Source organism: Eptesicus fuscus, chromosome 19 (genome assembly GCF_027574615.1).
Source record: "Eptesicus fuscus isolate TK198812 chromosome 19, DD_ASM_mEF_20220401, whole genome shotgun sequence".
Lineage (NCBI taxonomy): Eukaryota > Metazoa > Chordata > Mammalia > Chiroptera > Vespertilionidae > Eptesicus > Eptesicus fuscus.
The window spans coordinates 53,298,013-53,318,151 of NC_072491.1; the positions used below are offsets into that span (position 1 = coordinate 53,298,013).

Genomic DNA, 20,139 nt, shown 5'->3' on the forward strand with positions numbered 1-20,139 from the left:
AGTGAACACTGTGCAGGGGTGAGGACGTGGCCCAGGGAGTGCTGTGCAGGGGCGAGGACGTGGCCCAGTGAACACTGTGCAGGGGCAAGGACGTGGCCCAGTGAACACTGTGCAGGGGTGAGGATGTTTCCTAGCGAGCGCTGTGCAGGGGTGAGGACGTGGCCCAGTGAGTGCTGTGCAGGGGTGAGGATGTTTCCCAGTGAACACTGTGCAGGGGTGAGGATGTTTCCCAGTGAGCGCTGTGCAGGGATGAGGATGTTTCCTAGTGAGCGCTGTGCAGGGGTGAGGATGTTTCCCAGTGAGCGCTGTGCAGGGGTGAGGATGTTTCCCAGCGAGCGCTGTGCAGGGGTGAGGATGTTTCCCAGTGAACACTGTGCAGGGGTGAGGATGTTTCCCAGTGAGCGCTGTGCAGGGGTGAGGATGTTTCCCAGCGAGAGCTGTGCAGGGGTGAGGATGTTTCCCAGTGAGTGCTGTGCAGAAGTCCAAAACTCAGGTGAAAACGTCAGGCTTTGGGGTCTACACAATCAGAGGACAGCGCAGAGATGGCAAGTGAAGGACAACAGTAAGCACCCGAGAGACAAAGTGACACAGTTCAAGTCAAAAACAGGGACCCTGGAGGCTACTAGGGGCATCGAGTCTCCACAGCGTAGCATCACAATATCCAGAATGAACCCAGCAGCACCCACCTGGGAGCAGCAGCCAGCCTCACTACTCCCAGGAGAACAGACAGGCAGTGGAGAGAGAACTGATTGTGCTCAGTGGCCTAAAAAGTATCCTCGTCATGAATAGAGAGAAAAAAGCTCAGCAGAGAAACAGAAATTATTTTTACAAAGAGGAAAAGTACTTCTAAAGTAAAAATCCCCTGGCTGGGCTTCACAGAAGAATGAGGTGGCGAAAGAAAGAATAAGTGACCTTGAAGATGGCACAGTGGAAATTATTCAGTATGAAGAATACCAAGGAGTAAAGTTAGTAAGAGGTCCAGTCTCAGGAAACTGTGGGACAACAGCAATGATCATGTGGACTCTGAATAAAGAGAGGAGAGAGAATGGGACAGAGAAAGAGTTGAAGAAATAATGCCCACAAGTTCCCATACATTGGATTTAAAATGCTCAGAGTAACAAACCGTCAGCAAGACAGACATGAAGAAACCCTTCCTTAAGCACAATGCGGCTGAAGTGCTGAAAACCAAGAGTAAATATTAAGAAAGTTGAAGGGAAGCAGGCAAGTCCAAGTCATAGTTGGACGTTTTAACATCTCACATGCAACCGACAGAACCGAAAACCAGTGAGAAAGCCAGGAATCCCCTGGAAGTGCCCTGCAGCTCCCAGCCTGACGCCCCAGCTGCAGACACACACCCTGCTCGAGGCCCAGATGACAGCCACCGAGACAGGCGTGCTGGGCCAGGGAATCTAGATGGAAACTGCCCAAATGTCTCTCTGAGAAAAATAGAAGTAAATGAGACACTTGTCGAATGTGGCTACCGCAGTCTTTAAAGGAATATTTACTGCTTTGAATGATTAAGTTAGAACATGTCCAAAATCAGGCCAGCAGGGGAGGGCAGTTGGGGGCAACCGGGCCAGCAGGGGAGGGCAGTTGGGGGTTACTGGCTGGCAGGGGAGGGCAATTGGGGGCAATCAGGCTGGCAGGGGAGTAGTTAGGCATCGATTAGGCTGGCAGGGGAGTAGTTAGGGGGTGATCAGACTGGCAGACAGAAGCGGTTAGTGGCAATCAGGCAGGCAGGCAGGCAGGCAGGCGAGCGGGTGGGAGCCAGCAGTCCTGGATTGTGAGAGGGATGTCCGACTGCCTGGGGTCAGGCCTAAACCAGCAGTCAGACATCCCCCAAGGGGTCTCAGGTTGGAGAGGGTGCAGGCTGGGCTGAGGGACACCCCCCCCCCCCACAGTGCACAAATTTTATGCACTGGTCCTCTAGTGAAAGTATAAACCAATATCCCTCATGAGCAAAGACATCAAAACCCTTATAAAATAGCAGCAAACTGAATCCAGGAATAAATATGAGATAATATATCACGACTAGAGGCCCAGTGCATGATTAAATCGTGCGCATGTAGGATCGCTTAGGCCTAGCCTGCCATCAGAGCCATGTCCGCTGCCCTGCAACGCATTACACGCTCTGCGGACGCTACGCCCCATGATGCCTAGCACACTCTGCAGACGCTGCCGGTGCCCGGCGATGCTCTGGGGACACTCGCTCTGCTAACGCTGCTGCCGGTGCCCCCAGGGGGGGAGGGTCAGTTGTTTGGTCGTTCTGCCATTACAGCGTCATAACCACAGGCCTTTTATGATATAGATTAAATGAGGCATTCTAGTATATCAAGAATGCAATGTTTATTATCCAAACACTAATCAATGTAGTTCATCCTATTATAGTAATAAAGAGTAAAAATCATGATTATTTCAATAGATGCAAAAACATTTGATGAAAAAAAAATTCAACACCATCAGAAAATGCAGAACAGAAGTAAACTATCTGATAAAGGACATTTATGAACAATGCACCACTAGCATCACACTTCACGGCCACAAAGAGAATGCTCTGGACCAGGAAGGCGCCCACCTCACCACGTCGTTCAGCACTGCACTGGAGACCTCAGCCGTTGCAACAAAGCAAAAGGAGCAGCACAGAGATAGGGAAGAGGGAAGAAGTCTGTATATGACTGTGTAGAAAATCATCAGCAAGACACAGAACAAGGACTAGACTAAGACACACATCCAGCAAGGTGGCAGGACACAAGTCATGTGCACAAAAAACAACTACACTTTCATGTGCAAGCAGCAACAAAGTGGGACACAAAACTACAAAAACTGTTCAGTTTACGAACAATTATAAAACAAAACTTAATACAAGATGTGTAAAACTTGTATGTTGAAAACTACTGCTGCAAACAATGAAACGGATCTAAATAATAGAGATACACTCAAAGATTTACGACTCAATATTAAGATATCATTTTTCAGAAACAGACAAGCTGATTCTAAAGCTTAAAGAAATGCAAGGAACCTAGAATACCCAACATAATTTTGGGGAATAAAAAGAAAGAATTGTAAGACTTACATTATCAGACTTATAAAATTATTATGAAACAAAAATCAAGACGGTATGGTTTTGGCATAAGATTAAAAAAAAAATAGAACAAAGAAACACCAGAAACAGATTCTATAATTTATAAGGTCATATAATTTTTTATATTATGTATTTATTTTTGCTTGGTTAATCCTCATCCGAAGATATTTTTTCCATTGATTTTTAGAGAGTGGAAGGGAGGGGGAGAGAGAGGGAGAGAAGGAGAGAAGGAGAGAGGGAGAGAGGGAGAGAGGGAGAGAGGAGAGAGAGAGAGAGAGAGAGAGAGAGAGAGAGAGATGATGTGAGTGAGACACAAAAATCGGTTGCCTCCTGCACATGCCCCTACCAGGATAGTATGGAACCTGTGACTCAGGTACTTGTCCTTGACTGGAAATTGAACCTGTGACCCTTGGGTGCATCAAAACCACCCAGTGACAAAAAGAACAGCCTTTCCCACAGTGGTGCTGGGAAAACTGCCCACTCACAGAGAGGCACGGACTCCGACTGCCTCCCACCCGGACACAGACCTCAGCTTTTCAGAGAGTAACACAGGACAATGTCTTCGGGACTTGGGGATACCTAAGAATTTTAAAATGCACCAAATGCAATAACCATCCAAGAAAAAATGATAAATTAGACTTCACCAAAATAAATGATATGCAATCCACAATTTGAGAGAAAATATCCACAAATACTTGACAAATACATGACCAATATCTGACATTAGAATTCAGGATATAGAATGAATTCTTGTGTGTGTGTGTGTGTGTGTGTGTGGCTGGCCCCAGGGAGCGCTTCCTGCCTCTCCAGCACGCTCACCTGGAGAGGAGAGGCCGCCGGGGATGCCAGCTACTGCTTTCTCTCCCTTCCCAAACAGACAGCGTGGCTAGAGCTGCACTGCCCCATCACAGGGAGACTCAAATGAATTCTTATAACCCAGTAATAAACTAGCAACTCAATAAAAATACGGGCAAAAAGTTTGAACGCACACTTCACAAAAGATTTGACTACTCAATAAGCCCATAAAAAGTGCTCAACTCTGACGATCATTAGTGGCATGCAAATGAAAGCACGGTGCGCACTGTGGCTGCAATGAGGTCAGTGCTAACGGCACAGTGCGAGGGGGGGGGGGGGAGTCCGGGGGGCGGGACTGGGGGGAGGCAGCAGCAGCGGCACAGGCCGCTGGCGGGACTGCATGCACTGGCACCCAGAAGGCTCTGGCAGTGTCCTGTGTAAGTGAGCACACACCCAGCCCCACTCCAGACATTCCGCTTCCAGCTGTTCACGGAAAGGAAGTGAAGACCCAAGTTCACACAGACTTACACAGCAACGGTCACAGACCCGGAGATAATCTGGCAGAACCTCAGGAGGACCATGATAAGTAAGCGCTGGTATATTCATACAGTGGACCACGACAGCAGTGAAAACCAAGGAGGGACAGTCATGCACACACTGATTTCAAGGTCATCAGGCATGAGGCTCCACGGCTTCCCTAAGAGGACTCTCAGGACTCCCGGTTTCCCTCTGGGGAACACGGTGAGCGTGACCCTACCTTCTGGACTGGGTCATCATGAGAAAGACATGCGAGGGCAAGAGAAGCTGCCAAGTGCACTCATGTTTAAGTTCAGCTGAAATCTAAGTTCTGACGCTGGTCCAAAAGTCAGCCATGAGAAGAGATGGGCATGAAACCCGAGCAGACGGAGGCCCAGAAGTATGTCAACAAGGTCAAAGCACGCCAGTGCAGCGCTGCAGCCCACTACCCCCATCTCCTCCGCGGCCCCAAGGCACTCAGTCCGCACTCTGGCACGAGGAATCCGGCAGCCGCCTTCGCTCTCTCCCCGCACCAAAGGCAGTGCTGGTACCACAGCTATGACAACAGTTCAGGATTATTAAAACCCCACCGAACCGTAAACACCCCATAAGCGTTCTCTGCTTCCCACCCCCACTCCAGCTTCAGAAAATAATTAAATATTGAAATTACAAATTTTGAGGTCAAACTGACATTTGATTTAACAGCCGCGCTGTGTCCTGAGAGGGGAGGGGGTGAAGGCGGCACCTCTGCAGGTCAGGACAAGACCGCTGGGTGAGGCCGGGACCCCGACAGCAGCGAGCCCAGGCCTGTAGCTCACCCTGAACACCGGTGTAAGGGGCAAAACCGAGTGAGTAACTCAGGGAAGGAGAGATTCATTGGGGGAAAGTCTACTGTAGAGTCCAAGGAGGAAGTCTATGGACGAACTGGGGTTCAGCTGTGGGGTCCAGAAGTGGTTTGGACCATCAAACAACTGAAGAGATGACAGAAGAGGTCAGGTGACTCCCAACCCCCGTTCACCACAGGTGCGAGGAGTCTGAAATAATATGTGCGTGGGCGGGATAAGGAGAAGCACAACAGAACCACATTAGGAAGGTCCAGAGGACGAGGAAAAGGAGGGGAAAGTCCCTCACCATTCCCGCCGCGGGGACTGTAACAATCCCACTTCTGGAAAAGACAAGACTTGACAGACAGACACACAGACACATGCACAGATGCAGTCCAGTGTTTCTGATGTCCGCTTGTACCAATTTTACTTTACATTTTTTGAACTACTATTTCTTCAACAAACACAGGACTTAGAAAAATAGCAAAAATAGTTACTTCATTGAGAAGCTGTAAAAACTGATCATCTAATTTCTGAAGTTTCATCTCATTCTGAAAATCGCTATCATGATTAACCTTCTCTGGCTCAGAAGGCGGGCACACGGACATGAAAGATGGCAGCCCAGGGTCAGTCGGTGTACTTGCAAACGGGTCCAGGGGGGCCATGTCATCACCCGTGGGGGCCGTCACCACCGGTGGCATCCCGTCAGCGATCTAGGACAGACACCACCAGACCCTCAGCATGTGCGCTGATTAAGGACAAGCTGAAGGCATCTTTATATGAGGGAAAACCCAATACCATACCTCGTCTTCACTGATATTTAGGGGAGAATCAGATGAAACCAAATTATCCAAAAGACCTTCAAAGCACTGCAGACTCGAGGAGTTAATCTGTGACAGGTCCACCGGCTCACCAAATATGTTCTTACAGTCCAGGATTCGAAGCTGTGGCAGGGTCTGCAGCATAACTGCTTGGTACCCTGGAGATATATTCAAAATGAAAACTCATGCATTAAAGAGGTTAATTACTTGGAGAATCAAATAAATTTGTCAGCTACCAGATGTACCTACGGCTGCCTAGAGTTACACTCCAAGAATACATCACAATGATAATTTAATTCTGAGACACTTATCTATAATAATATAAGCATAAGGACGACCTTCTGGATGTCCTTCCAGATGAAGTTGCGGCAGCATGGGCCGAGGCAGAGGTGGTTAGGGGGGATCAGGCAGGCAGGCAAGTGATTAGTGGTGATCAGGCAGGCAGGCAGGCAGAGGCAGGTAGGGGCAATCATGCAGGCAAGTGGTTAGGGGCGATCAGGCAACAGGCCAGCAGTCCTGGATTGTGAGAGGGTGCAGGCCAGGCTGAGAGACCTCCCCGCATGCACGAATTTCGTGCACTGGGCCTCTAGTCAAATATAAAACTGTTTAATAGGAGAGGAAACAAGATGGCGGCATAGTTAAACAACTAATCTGCTGCCTCACACAACAATTTCAAAAATACAACTAAAAGACAAAAACGTCTACCACCCAGAACCACGGGAAAGCTGGCTGAGTGGAAGATTTACAACTAAGAAGAGAAAGAAGCACAATCGCTGAAAAGCTGAGGTACGGAGGCACTCGAATCGGGCCAGCGGCGGGCGGCTGGGTGCGCGGCTTTTCTTCAACCCGCAGGGAGACAAGCTCCCGATCACTCTGAAATCCAGTTTCTGGGGACACTCGGGGGACCCAGGCACCTACGGGGAGAAGCTGGACTCTCGGCCATCAGGTCGGAAAGTGAGAGTGACTTTTTTGCAGTGGTGCGCCCAGCAATCATTGTTTACTGCGCTGGAGCGTGGGGCGCAGGGACTTGGAAACGTGGAAAGGCAGAGGCGGATGACAGCAGCCATTGCCGTTGGCCACGCCCCAGCCTAGTGACGCCCTGAGACCCCGCCCAGCCCTGAGGCCCCGCCCCGCACATTCTACAAACCCGCCCCGGCTCCACACAGCGGCTTTTGCATATAAATGGCCTGTTCTGGAGCAGCTTAACCAACTGCAGCTCCAGTCAGACTGCTCCAAAACCGCCCAAGCAAAGGAGGAGAAAACTAGCCCTTGCTGTAGCTCCTGCTGGGGGACACACAGTACACAAGGGTACACCAAGAGTGTCCACCTCAAGTAACTGGGAGGCTGACCCGTTGAACCAATAGGACACCTAGTACACAAAACTACCCTACCAACTTAGGGAAGCAGAGAATATGAGAAGGCAAGGAAACAGATCACAAACCAAAGAAATGGAGGAGAACAAGCGACTGGACATAGAGTTCAAAACCACGGTTATAAGGTTTTTCAAGAATTTCATGGAAAAAGCCGATAAATTCAATGAGGACCAACTAGAAATTAAACATACACTGACTGAGATAAAAAATATTATACAGAGACCCAAAAGCAGACTAGAGGATTGCAAGAATCAACTCAAAGATTTGGAATACAAAGAGGCCAAGGACACTCTTCCTGAAAAGGCCGATAAATTCAATGAGGACCAACTAGAAATTAAACATACACTGACTGAGATAAAAAATATTATACAGAGACCCAAAAGCAGACTAGAGGATTGCAAGAATCAACTCAAAGATTTGGAATACAAAGAGGCCAAGGACACTCCTCCAGAGAAGCATGAAGAGAAGAGAATTCAGAAAGTTGAAGATAGTGTAAGAAGCCTCTGGGACAACTTCAAGCGAACCAACATCAGAATTATGGGGGTACCAGAAGAAGAGAGAGAGCAAGATGCTGAAAACCTATTTGAAGAAATAATGAACGAAAACTTCCCCCACCTGATGAAAGAAATAGACTTACAAGTCCAGGAAGCGCACAGAACCCCAAACAAAAGGAATCCAAAGAGGACCACACCAAGGCACATCATAATTAAAATGCCAAGAGCAAAAGACAAAGAGAGAATCTTACAAGCAGCAAGAGAAAAACAGTTCGTTACCTACAAGGGAGCTCCCATACGATTATCAGCTAATTTCTCAACAGAAACCATGCAGGCCAGACGGGAGTGGCAAGAAATATTCAAAGTGATGAATAGCAGGAACCTACAACCAAGACTACTCTACCCAGCAAAGCTATCATTCAGAATTGAAGGGCAGATAAAGACCTTCACAGATAAGAAAAAGCTAAAGGAGTTCATCACCACCAAACCAGCATTATATGAAATGCTGAAAGGTATTATTTAAAAAGAGGAAAAAGAAGAAGAAAGATAAAAATTATGAACAACAAATACATATCTATCAACAAGTGAATCTAAAAGTCAAGTGAATTAAAAATCTGAGGAACAGAATAAACTGGTGAACTTAATAGAATCAGGCATAGAATGGGAGTGGATTGATAATTCTCAGGGGGAAAGGGGTGTCTGTGTGGGGAGTATGGGAAGAGACTGGACAAAAATCATACACCTATGGATAAGGACAGCGGGGGGGGAGGTAAGGGAAGAGGGGGGGGTAGGAACTGGGTGGTGGGGAGATATGTGGGGAAAAAGGAGAAACAATTGTAATCTGAACAATAAAGATTCATTAAAAAAAATAAAATAAAACTGTTTAATAGAGTCACTAATCTATTCACCATGTTCTTCTTCTTTTAATAACAACTTAGTTTGTGTAAAAAATATTTTATTTTGCAATTACGTTTTTCCAAATACATAATAAAAAGCTGAAAAGTTTAAGACAAATAAAAGCAGGTTCTAAGCACCAGCTGCTATGAACACTGTTACAAAGCATGGTGAATTAGTGGGTCCTACCTGGCACCCGACAGACAGGGTTATCCTCGCCATCCTTCTCCAAAACCAGGTTGGTCAGGAAGTGCAAGCCCACCATGCACTGGAGTAGGTGATGGATGCTGTCTATGCAGTTGCTGTGCAGGTCGATGTATCTAAGCTTATGTTTGATTCCATGAAGGAGCATCAAACCTGCAAGATGAAAAAACCCTGCTGATACCACAGCAGTAATTTCCCCAACAGCTCACGGAACACTTTACGTGGGTTCTACTTCGAGGCGAAGGCGCAGGGCACGCGAGGCCTCGCTGTGAAGCTGCACCTTGTGGAGAGGGTCAGTCAAGTCCGCTTGTTTTGAGAACAGAGGCCCCTGGTATGAGTCACATTCAAACAAAACTCCTGGGACTCCCAGGCCATGCAGGAACTTATGGAACAAGCAAGGCTCCAGGCTCCTTCCTGATAAGCAAACACTGAGTACACTTCCATTGTTGGTTTGCGCATAAAATACAAACAGCATTTGATTTAGTCGCTGGTAATACCTGTAGCCCCAGCTTATCTGGGGTGTTGTAAGCCAGGAACCCCACCAGGACAGCCTCGTGTGCTCTACTCAGGTACCCCTGGAGCGCTTGCTGTTTTACTAGTTTGCTCATTTGTTCATTTTGTTAATTAGATTCCACATATGTATTTGTCTTTTTCTGACTGGCTTATTTCGCTTAGCATTATGCTCTCCAGGTCCAAAAGTTAAGAGATCCTTTTTTATGGCCACACTAGAGGCCTATTGCACAAAGATTCATGCAATAGGCCTTCCCTCACCTGGCTGCCGACACCGGTTTTCCTCCAGCACCCGGGACCCAGGCCTTCGCTCTGGCCGCCATCTTCCGCCTTTGCTCTGGCCGGAGTCTTTGCTGACTCCGGCCTGAAGTCTGCAGGCTTCTCGTTGACTCTGGCTGGAGTCTGCAGTCTTCGCTTTGCTCCTGCCAGAGCGCTGCTTCTGTAGCTCCCTCCGCCCCCTGCCCTCCCCGTCAGAGCAGGCACCGCCTCCATCTTTGTCCTGCTAATTTGCACATTCCCTCCTGATTGGCTGGTGGGCATTGCGAAGGTACAGTCAATTTACATATTTCTCTTTTATTAGTATAGGCAGTATTCCACGGTATAAATGTACCACAGCTTTTTTTTTTTTTTTTTTTTTTAAATTTCTTTATTGATTAAGGTGTCACATATTTGTCCTCATCCCCCCATTCCCATCCCACCGCTCTCCCCACGCATGCCCCAATCCCTTGTTGAACTTAACCGTTGGATAGGCTTATATGCATGCATACAGGTCCTTTGGTTGATCTCTCCCCCTCCCCCCACCCTCCCCCTACCCTCCCCTATCCTCCCTCTGAGGCCCGATAGTCCGATCGATGCCTCCTTGCTTCTGGTTCTGTTCTTGTTCCTCAGTCTATGTTGTTCATCATTTCCTCTAGATGAACGAGATCATATGTCACTAGATATATACTAATAAGAACTGAATGTGAGACGAGCAATAATATTTATGCTGACAGGCAAATGAATCAATCTGTAGCGAGCTTCCCCCTGGACCAACATTTCTTTTGAGACCCAATTTCGATGTCCAGTAGTTCCTTATGTGTACATGTCAGCACTGACCCCTCAGCTCTGGATGGAGGACAAATGGTGGTAATGGAGGTCCGACTCCCTCTGGTTTGGTCTCGGCCGAACCCAGGGGCACGGCGTCACCCGGACTAAGGGGCACGTGTACCACAGCTTTTTTATCCATTCATCTGATGGAAACCTGGGCTGCTTCCAAATCTTAGCTACTGTAAATATTGGTGCTATGAAACGGTGCAACTGGCTGTTTCTCCTTCCTGTCTCAGAACGTGCTTCCGAGTGGAGCTTGCTGAGCAAAGGTGCAGCCCAACAGTGTGCCTGCAGGGCTCCCCTCAGTCCTGGAGAAGGGAGCTTGTCAGTGGACCATGCCCCAGCCTCCCTTCTCTTGGAGGGGCCATTCCGAGATGCGGCTGCACTGTCAGGTCCTGCTCCACATCTCTGGCTGTCCCCTAGTGTCCCTCCTCCATCCACAGGCTCTCCAGGACCTCCCGCACTCCCGCAGTGTCATGGCTGCAGTCCCATCGAGGTACACAAGCAGACTCATCACTGGTTGTCCCCTCCTCCATCCACAGGCTCTCCAGGACCTTTCGCAATTTCATGATTACAAACACCACCAACGTGCCAGATCTCAGCTCTAACCCGAATACGTGCACACACACGTCTCACTCATCTCAATCCTGCTCCTCCCCCATCATCCCACATCAGGAAGCAATGCCATCATGTGCCTGTTACTGCAGAGAAAACTCATGTTCATCATGGATTTCTTTCTCCTCCATTCCCTCATTGTACCCATCAGCAAGTCCTATACCTCCATCTGTAAAATACATTCAGCCATCTCCCGTCTCCACCCAGTCCAGGTCTCACCCTCTCCTCTGGACACCTAGAGCAGCTTCCCACTGACTCCCACTCCCGTCCTAATACCCATGCTCCTCATTCAGCCCAAGTGATCCTTTTTAACACATGCACTACGTCACTTGCTTAAAGCCCTCCAATGGCCCCCGTTGTACCTATGACAACATGCAAACATCACCCTTTTCCTACTTGCTCATCTCTCTTCTGCACACAAACCCAGCCACACTTCCTTCCTCCGCTCCGAGGTCCAACATGCTCACTTGAGCCCTAGCGTGCCGCATGCTCTAGCACACACACTGCTGCGTTCTGCTCTCTAGCAAGGTGTTTCTGAATAATATACATCATTCTAAGAATTAGCTATTAGAACTTCCAGGGTTGCCTACTACATTTTCTTCATATTCCTTCTCTCAGTCACTAAAATTCACACTTCTTAGGTGTGGAGTCCCATGTGCTTTGACCAACATATAGTTTTTTAACCATGACTAAGATATAGAACATTTATTCCCACTACCCCAATCAGTGTGTCCCTATGTAGGCAATTTTCTCTCCCCGTGTTCAAGCCCTGGCAACTGATGATCTGATTTCTGCCCCTATAACTTTGCCTTTGTTAGAATGGCACATATTAGATTCATACAGCATAGCCTTTTGTGAATGCTTTCACTTAGCACAATTCTTTTTAGATTCATCCATGTTGCAGCATGTATCAATAGCTCATTCCTTTTTATTTCTTCGTGTGGCTATATCACAATTTATCTGTTTACCAGGTGACAGGTAAGTGGGTGGTTTCCAGTTTTTAGAGATTACAGATAATCATAGAAACCTGATTACATGAAAAGCTATATAAACATACAAACACTCATGTACAGGTCTCTGGTTAAACATATTTTCATTTCTCTGCAGTAAATGCCTAGAGTGGGATTGCATATAAATGTACATGTAACCTTCTAAGAAACCTTCAAACTGTTTTTCAAAGTCCTTATACTACTTTGAATTCTACCAACAACATAAGTAAGTCCTAGATGCTCCACAATCGTTCCCTACAAGAACTTTATCTGTCCAGCCTGGCTGGTATGACTCAGTGGTTGAGGGTCAACCCATGAACCAGGAGGTCACGGTTCAATTCCTCCTGGTCAGGGCACATGCCCTGATTGTGGCCTTGATCCCCAATAGGGGGGGTATGCAGGAGGCAGTCGATGGATGTCTCATTGATGTTTCCATCTCTCTATCCTTCTCCCTTCTTCTCTAAAAATCAATAAAAAACATTAAAAAAAGAACTCTATCTGTCCACAGGTGCTCTTTAATAAATATTTGTTGAGTAAGTAAATTATTATCTTAACTAAGATTCATATTTTTCAGATAAGGAAATTTCATCCAAAAAGTAGCAGACTTTGCTCAAAAGCGCACAGCAGTGACAGACCTACAGCCAATAATCAATCCTAATACTTTCACACCTTTGGGGGGAAAATTTAAAACACTGCTGCTACTTCAGCTTAAGGGTAGTGACAAGATCATTTCTTTTTTTGTATACTAAACACCTGGCGTAGGGTAGTATTTTTCTAGTAGGGGAGAAAACAAATGAATAAGGCTGTTTCAAATATCAATTGAGTTTATGAAGATAATTAGATGATCTAGTTAAGCAATAACTTGATGAATAATTATGAAACTTTTTCACTTTATCAGTGTACCAGTTTAATCAGTTAAAAACTAGGTAATTTTTTACCTTTTTAGACATACTGAAGTAAAAGAGAAAAAACACGTATTTGATTTTCAATATGTCATGGCCTTTGGGATGCTATACACTCATACTGTCCAATCTGGTAGGACGGCCTCAGGTGGCTTTGGAATTTAAACTTAAATTTGACTGAAAGTAAATAAAATGACAAATCCAGTTCCTCAGTGCACTAGGCACATTTCAAATGCTCACCTGGGACACTGGGTGCCATGCCAGGCAGCACAAACATAGAATATTTTTATCACTGTAAGAAGTTCTATTGGAATTCTTTCTCTCTAGAATAGTATATTCATTAATTATCTAAGATTAAAATACCATTTCCCCCAAAGGAGGTCCTTCCTATCCAAGTTTGTCCTGTTCTGGACCACCCAAGTTTTAATCCCAATTTTTCATTCAGCGGTAGCTTTGGTACCAACACATTCTCTAGATGAGATTTTTTATCAAAAATTGTATTATTCAGCCTTTTGACATTCTGAGCTCATTCTAACTCACCACACATGGCAAATATTGAGCATTATAGTAAAACTAGAGGCCTGGTGCACAAATTCGTGCACAGGTGGGGTTCCTCGGCCTGTCTGGTGACCGGGGCTGTCTTGCCCATCACCCAGTCCCGATTGGGGCCTGTTGGGGCCGGCTGGCTGGGGGGGAAGGACCGCAGGAGGTTGGCCAGCCGGCCCTGATGGGGGCCGATTGGGGCCGGTCATAGGAGGTTGACTGTGGGAGCGCATTGACCACCAGGGGGAGCTCCTACAATGAGTGTCTGCCCCCTGGTGGTCAGTGCACGTCATAGCAACTGGTCAACTGGTTATAACAGCTTAGGCTTTTATATATATAGATTAAGCACATCTACTTACCACTTAAATCATTTATGTGGTTATAGGATAAATTCAGTCTAGTCAGATTAATTAGTGCTTCAAGTCCTAAAATAAAATAAAATAAAATAAAATAAAGCTTTTACAGGATTCAATAATCAATATACTAAAACTATATAGTACTGCAATACTATTTCAGACTGTTTTGAAGCAAATCTACAGTTGAATTAAATAACAGTGAAATTAATTTTGTTGGTATTTTATAAAATACTTGAAAAAGGCTAATAACTTTTCTAGGAGAAAATATTTTATATAATAAATTTTAGGGTCAGTTTTCAAAAGTTTACTATTTACCCATTCTTCTAGGAAGAAAAAAAAATGGACTTAAGTCATCTTCCTTATTCAAAGTATTACATGAAAATCACTTACACACCTTCTATCTTTGTGATCAAATTGCAGGACAAATTTAAAGTGCGTAGTTTTGTCAGTGTGCTTAGCCCTTCGATTTGACTTATTTGATTAGATGACAAATCTAAATGTTGTAAATTCCAGACATGGTCAATGGCTTCGATCTTCGAGATGTTGTTACAATGCAGATTGATGGCATGGAGGGTTGAATCTAAGGATAACTCTGATATGCTATGAAAGAAAATATGTACCGTTAAACACAGGTAAAAAAAAATAGATTTTGAAATCATAACCAAATAATTAAAATTAACCCAACAGCATATATATAACTGTGAGCTCTACTCATCTATAATAAGAAAGTGTAATATGCTAACTAGACCAGACAGCTGGACTACCTTCCGGACTAAGCCAGGGCTACAAGGGCTGAGCCCCTTGCACAAATTTTGTGCATCAGGCCTCTAGTTCTATAATGAAATCCTCCCTATTTGTAGTAGCCCTGAAATGTCTCACAAGGTATAGCGATTCCTATCATGAACCAGTATTTTGGGCCATTTATATAATCAGGAAACCCACTAAGGAGAGGCAGGTGACCCTGGGCATGTCTAGCTTCTCAACATGAAGTGATGAGCACACAGGGAAGGCACCAATGCAAAGGCCCTGGGGTCCCTATACCCCAGCGCAAAACTGCACTCTACTCCTTTTTGCTGTTCCATGAGTTAACAGCCTCAGATTCCTCATCTCATTCAACTCTTACAATACTAAACCGCAGGGATCTGAGGAAACTGACATTTACAGAAATTAAATAACTTGTCCCAGTTCTTGTAGTTGTTACCTAACTGAGCTGGTATAAATCCAGACCTGGCTCTGCAGTGTACTGCTTCCCTCACTGTCCATAATGGCTGCTTAGCCCAGCAGGCAGCCCGTTTCAAAAGGAACCGCGGGCACTGCCATTTCTATTGAAAAAGTGCCTGTCCTGCCTGTCGACTCTGGAATGCACCTGCGCTAAATGGAACTCATCTCTTCGTTCTCTCAGTTTGTGCCCTTGAAACCGGAGCCCCTCTGAAACAGCCCTCCCGGGACCCAGGAATACCATCGCATGCACACAGTTCAGAGGGGGGCGGCAAGGGCATGGCACTGGCTCCATGTTCTGTGTCCCTCCACAGAAAGGGATGCAGCTCTTCTCAATGTCAAACTAGCAGCCTCTACAGGTCTGACTGTTCCAAATATTTCCCAGTTACCTCGCCTCTGTCATTTACTGAGCTATTCCTTAGTCCAGACCTTATACTATTAACATGTGTTCTTAATATCAATCATTTATTTTCCAAAACATCTCTGCTTCTGGAAATTAAAAGTGTGTAGGTCATGTGGCACAGTAGAAAAAGCAGAGTGAAATTAGACGGAAATGGGTTTGAATTTGAACTTATTTGCTCACCAGCTGCGAGGCTGGGAAAGTTATGTACAGCCTCTGGTCTCAGATTTGTCACATGCAAAATTACCACCTTGCAGAACTGTTGTGAGGATCAGTGACAATATATGTCACATGCACACAGCGATGGCATTCAGTAAATGGCAGCTACTATTAAATATAAATATTCCTTTGAAAAACATCTGGCAAATTCCAGACCAGGGTCCAGACAAGATGCTGTAACTGGGAGCAGCCAGGCTCACACAGAGGAAGGGCCGCCAAGGACAGCCCGCGCCAACGCCCAAAGGAGCGGAGGCGGCACCTGCGGTCGCTCCGCCGGGTGCGCCCGCGTCGGTGGGGAACGGGAAAAGGTAGAGGAAGGGCTGCGAGGTGCGCGGGGGCAGTCAGTAGCCGGGACAAGGGCCAGGTGCTCCACGCACAAGTTTGGGGTGCAGGACAGAGGGCATGGGGGCTCAAAAGGGTTAGCTCAGTGCTCGCAAGAAGCACGTGAACGCCTGCGTCGCGGGCTCTGCACAGGGCGGACTGGAACCGGGAGGCCCGAGGCAGGGCCCGTGCAGGGCGGTGACCGCGGCGTCGGCGTCAGAGAAGGGGCAGCGCAGGGACGGGCAGAACCCGGAGGGACAGGGACCCTCGGCGGGGAGGGGCGGGGCGGCCGCCCGAGGCTAAGGGGGGTCCGGGGAGGGGGGAGCGTGTGGTTTCGGGGCGGGTCCCGCCACCGCCGCCCGGCCCGGGAGCGCCCTTCACCTCCGCAGGCCTTTGTCCATGCAGCACAGGTCCCCACAGGTGCTGTCGCCGTCCTCGTTCCCGACCTCCGCCTGCCCCGGCGCCTCCATGGACGCGGAGCGGTGTCTCAACCGGCGCCGGCGCTGGGTCCGCCCGCCCGGAACACGCCTCTCGGGAGTGCGGCCCGCGGGGCGGGGCAGGGCTGCTCCAACCGACCGCGCACTTTCCCGCCGGGCCAGTGGCGAAGCCGGAAGTCGGCGCCTCCGCGCCCGGGGCTTCGCTTCCTTTTACGGCAGCCTTGGCACTCGCCTGGCACTTGCCGTAAAGCGAGCAGCTTCCGGTGCGAGGAGGCGCCCAGGTGTCCCGTGTTTGCCCGGCCGGCACGGGGTCTGTGCAGGCCCACAGCCTTCTCCCGCCGGCTGTCCCCACCTGGCTGGTCGGCGTTGGGTGCCTCCCAGCGCCCGGCCTGCCCCCCGCAGGGGTCGGGAGCCCGTGCTCGCCCGGGAGCTTTCTCTGTTCGGAGTGGGAAACCCGTGCGAGGTGAGCGCCTTCGGAGGTGACGCTTCATTCCCTGGTGACCAGAGCTTACAGTTGTTTCGGTAAAATACCGTTGTTGAAATTAACCTAACCTCATCCTTAAAGGAACGAATGTACAACAATGACATCCTTTCTTAACATCATGTTCTGAAAAATAGTTTTTTGTCCACTAGATGGTAACTAGAATATTTGTGCAAGCATTATTACTTTTTAAAATTATTTTTCTTGATTTCAGAGAGAGAGGGAGAGAGAGAAATATCAATGAGGAGAGAGAATCATTGATCGGCTGCCTCCTGCACACCCCTACCAGGGATTGTGCCTGCAACCTGGGCATGTGTCCTGAGCAGGAATGGAACCGTGACCTGGCTCACTGAGCACACTGGTAGGGCTGTGCAAACTTTATTTTACAGGCCCTTGGGTGGTCCACTGACCGGGGAAAACACCTTGTGACTACTCTGGGATCAACTACAGCCAGATGATGATTGTGGAACAACTGACCTCATTCCCAAGCCCTACACCCACCCCAAGGCCCCCTATATAATCCATCCACAAAACCTTCTGGGAGATTCGCTCTCTTCTGCTCAACTCCCTGTGTGCGGGCTCTTTTCAATAAACTCGACTGACCAACTTAGTTCAGTGCTTATTTCTATGACATTGAGACTCAAGAATCTGGCTTTCAAATTCCGGGAACACTAGCAAGAGCTCAGGAGCATTGAAGCCCACATGGTGCTGTGAGTAGTGCAGAGGTAGCCTGAAAGGAAGTTACTGATAGTTGAGCGGGTTAGGGGAGCTCTGACAATGCATGGCATTGCAGAAGGAAGAAAATGCCGGAAGAAGGTCAAGGATTGCTCTCTGAGTCATGGGGATATTGAAAAATGGAGACCAGCCTGGAGGTGTGCAGGAGGCAACCAATCAATCAATGCTTTTCTCTCATCACTGATGTTTCTGTCTCTCCCTCTCCCTTCCTCTCTGGAACTAATAAAAATACATTTTAAAAAATAGACTTAAAAATGGAGACCAAGGTATAGCTCAACTCTGGATCTGTCACTACTGAACTAAAACCTGACATGGTCCCTCATTACTTACCGAATAAAGGCCTAAGTTTCTCATCTAATACTGAAAATATTCACAGGCTTAACTGTTGCTAATTTATGATTTATCTAAGTCTATCATATAAAACTTACAGCCACGATTCTCTGTTCCCCAGAACCCCATACTTTGTCATGTGTCTCTAGATTCTTTCAACAAGAGGTGGCGGTAGAAACTCTTTGCTGGCTTTTTGATTCTGGGCTTACTTGTGATTTTTTATAAAATCAATCGAATTCATTGAATTTCTAGTCCTAGTTCCAAGACATCTCGTGTTAAACCTCAAGACATCTTGCATGCTTCTGCTCGTTTTCTCGGAAGACTCCAAGCTGATTTCTGTCCCCGCTTCAGAGCCGGAGTCCTGAGACTTGCCTTCTTGGCCATCCTGGCAGCTCCGGTGGCCTTTCCCTTGTTGGGTATTGTGTCCTGAACACATGTTTTTGTTTTGCTCTTGGTTCATACTCTGCCGGAGCACATGTCCCGCAGGATCTTCTGGTAAAGGGCTGTAACTACTATGCTGCGGGGGCCTGATGCGGCGGGGGCCAAACATGGCGGGGATCTCCCTTTTCCGAGTCCCGCACGGAAAGAGAGATGAACGAACCGGTTCTAAGTGGAGGCGGCCAGGGATTGAGAAATAATAGAAATAAAGAAAACAAGACGCAAAAATAGATTCATGAAGCTGGGGCTGGGTGGGACGCCATCTTTCCTCTCTGATGGAGGCAGCATGACGACGACGACCCTGAGCCACTCAGCAGGTTTATTTTATATCCCCAAAATCCAGGAAGTAACACCAAAACTTAGGATCAAAGGAGCTTATTTGCATTCTTAACTAGGCCCCAGCATTACTGGATTTACATATCTAGACCCGCCCCTGCTGACACCTGGGCTGCTATGAAGTCAGAACTGATTAACATGTCCAGCCTCATTGGGGAAGCATGTTCCCAGGGCGGGACTTGGCCTACGCCCTGAGTTCAGATGATGATAATTAAGGAAATGCCCAGGTGCCTCCCAGGGGGCCCTCTACACTATGCCTTCAATTTTGAGATGTTCTGAGGGTCATCTTACTGGTCTCCCCACAGTCTTCCTTAGCTTTCTGCTTTTTCTAATGCTGATGTTGATTGCCACTCATCCTCCTTTTTAAGTTGTAAAATTTGGTTACATCTCCTATTTGCTGTTGTCTCCTATGTTATTCTTCTTTTTAAAATCATGATCTGTTTACACATATTTGATTTCTTTCCTATCGTGTTAGTGGGGTTTCAGAAGGGAGCAGCTAGCAGCGCATGTCACATCAACCAGTCAATGGACTGGTGTGTGCTGGCTGAGATTTAGCCCTATTAAGACAATGAAGACTCTCTTTGAAGAATACTGTGCTAGAAATTCATCTTGATTTCCCAAATTTGTTTCTTAACTCTCTCCTATTGCCCATTTGTGCACTCACAAAATTTTATCTGGATTTGCTCTTCAGATTCAATTATCACTGTGGCTCATGATCTTATCTCTGCCTCTCCCCACTTACTACTATTTTAGGCTTTGGGGGATCAGCTGTCTGCTATTCCTGGTGACTGATCTCAGTTTATTGCTCATTGATCACTTTGCTAAAATTTTGATAGCTCAAAGGATGCTATCATACTATCCTATCTAATAAAAGGGTAATATGCAAATTAACCATCACTCCATCACAAAGATGGCAGTGCCCTTAGCCACAGGATGGCAGTGCCCAGTCCCATCAGCCCTGCTGCTGGAGTGTCTGGTCCTGTCAGCCCCACTGGGGGGAGCGGCAACCAGGAGTGAGGACTTGGTGGCTCCACTGACTCTGGAACTCCTGGAAAGTGTCTAAACAATAGGTTGGACGCGGCAGTCCAGTCTCCTTCGGCTGCGGGAAGGTGAATTGCTGTGGTGACTAGAGTTGTTCACTTGGGCTGCCTGGTGCCTAGCACAGCCAAACAAAAACCTGGCGAGCGCCTCCAGAGTAGCTGCTGGGTCCTGGATGCTCC

At 47.3% G+C, this 20,139-nt stretch overlaps 1 protein-coding gene and 1 long non-coding RNA gene across 6 annotated transcripts in view; one reads left to right on the plus strand and one right to left on the minus strand.

Annotated features, from left to right (window-relative positions):
- LRRCC1 (leucine rich repeat and coiled-coil centrosomal protein 1) overlaps positions 1–16,773 on the minus strand; it is a 40,196-nt gene extending 23,423 nt beyond the window's left edge. For 3 of the 5 annotated variants that reach the window (XM_028137544.2, XM_028137542.2, XM_054708308.1), the window contains exons 1-6: positions 16,544–16,773; positions 14,399–14,604; positions 14,008–14,073; positions 8,989–9,156; positions 6,021–6,196; positions 5,715–5,930 (exon numbers count right to left, since the gene is read on the minus strand). In XM_028137544.2, coding sequence (XP_027993345.2) covers positions 5,715–5,930; positions 6,021–6,196; positions 8,989–9,156; positions 14,008–14,073; positions 14,399–14,604; positions 16,544–16,632 — 921 coding nt within the window. In that variant the 5' untranslated portion in view covers positions 16,633–16,773. The remainder of the gene's footprint in view (positions 1–5,714; positions 5,931–6,020; positions 6,197–8,988; positions 9,157–14,007; positions 14,074–14,398; positions 14,605–16,543) is intronic. The other 2 variants (XM_008160377.3, XM_028137548.2) reach the window with 2 other exon arrangements.
- Positions 16,738–17,690, plus strand: LOC114229246 (uncharacterized). Its single transcript, XR_003615331.2, has 2 exons — positions 16,738–17,062; positions 17,470–17,690. It is a non-coding gene; the product is annotated as an uncharacterized LOC114229246 (long non-coding RNA).
- The last annotated feature ends 2,449 nt before the right edge of the window (positions 17,691–20,139 follow it).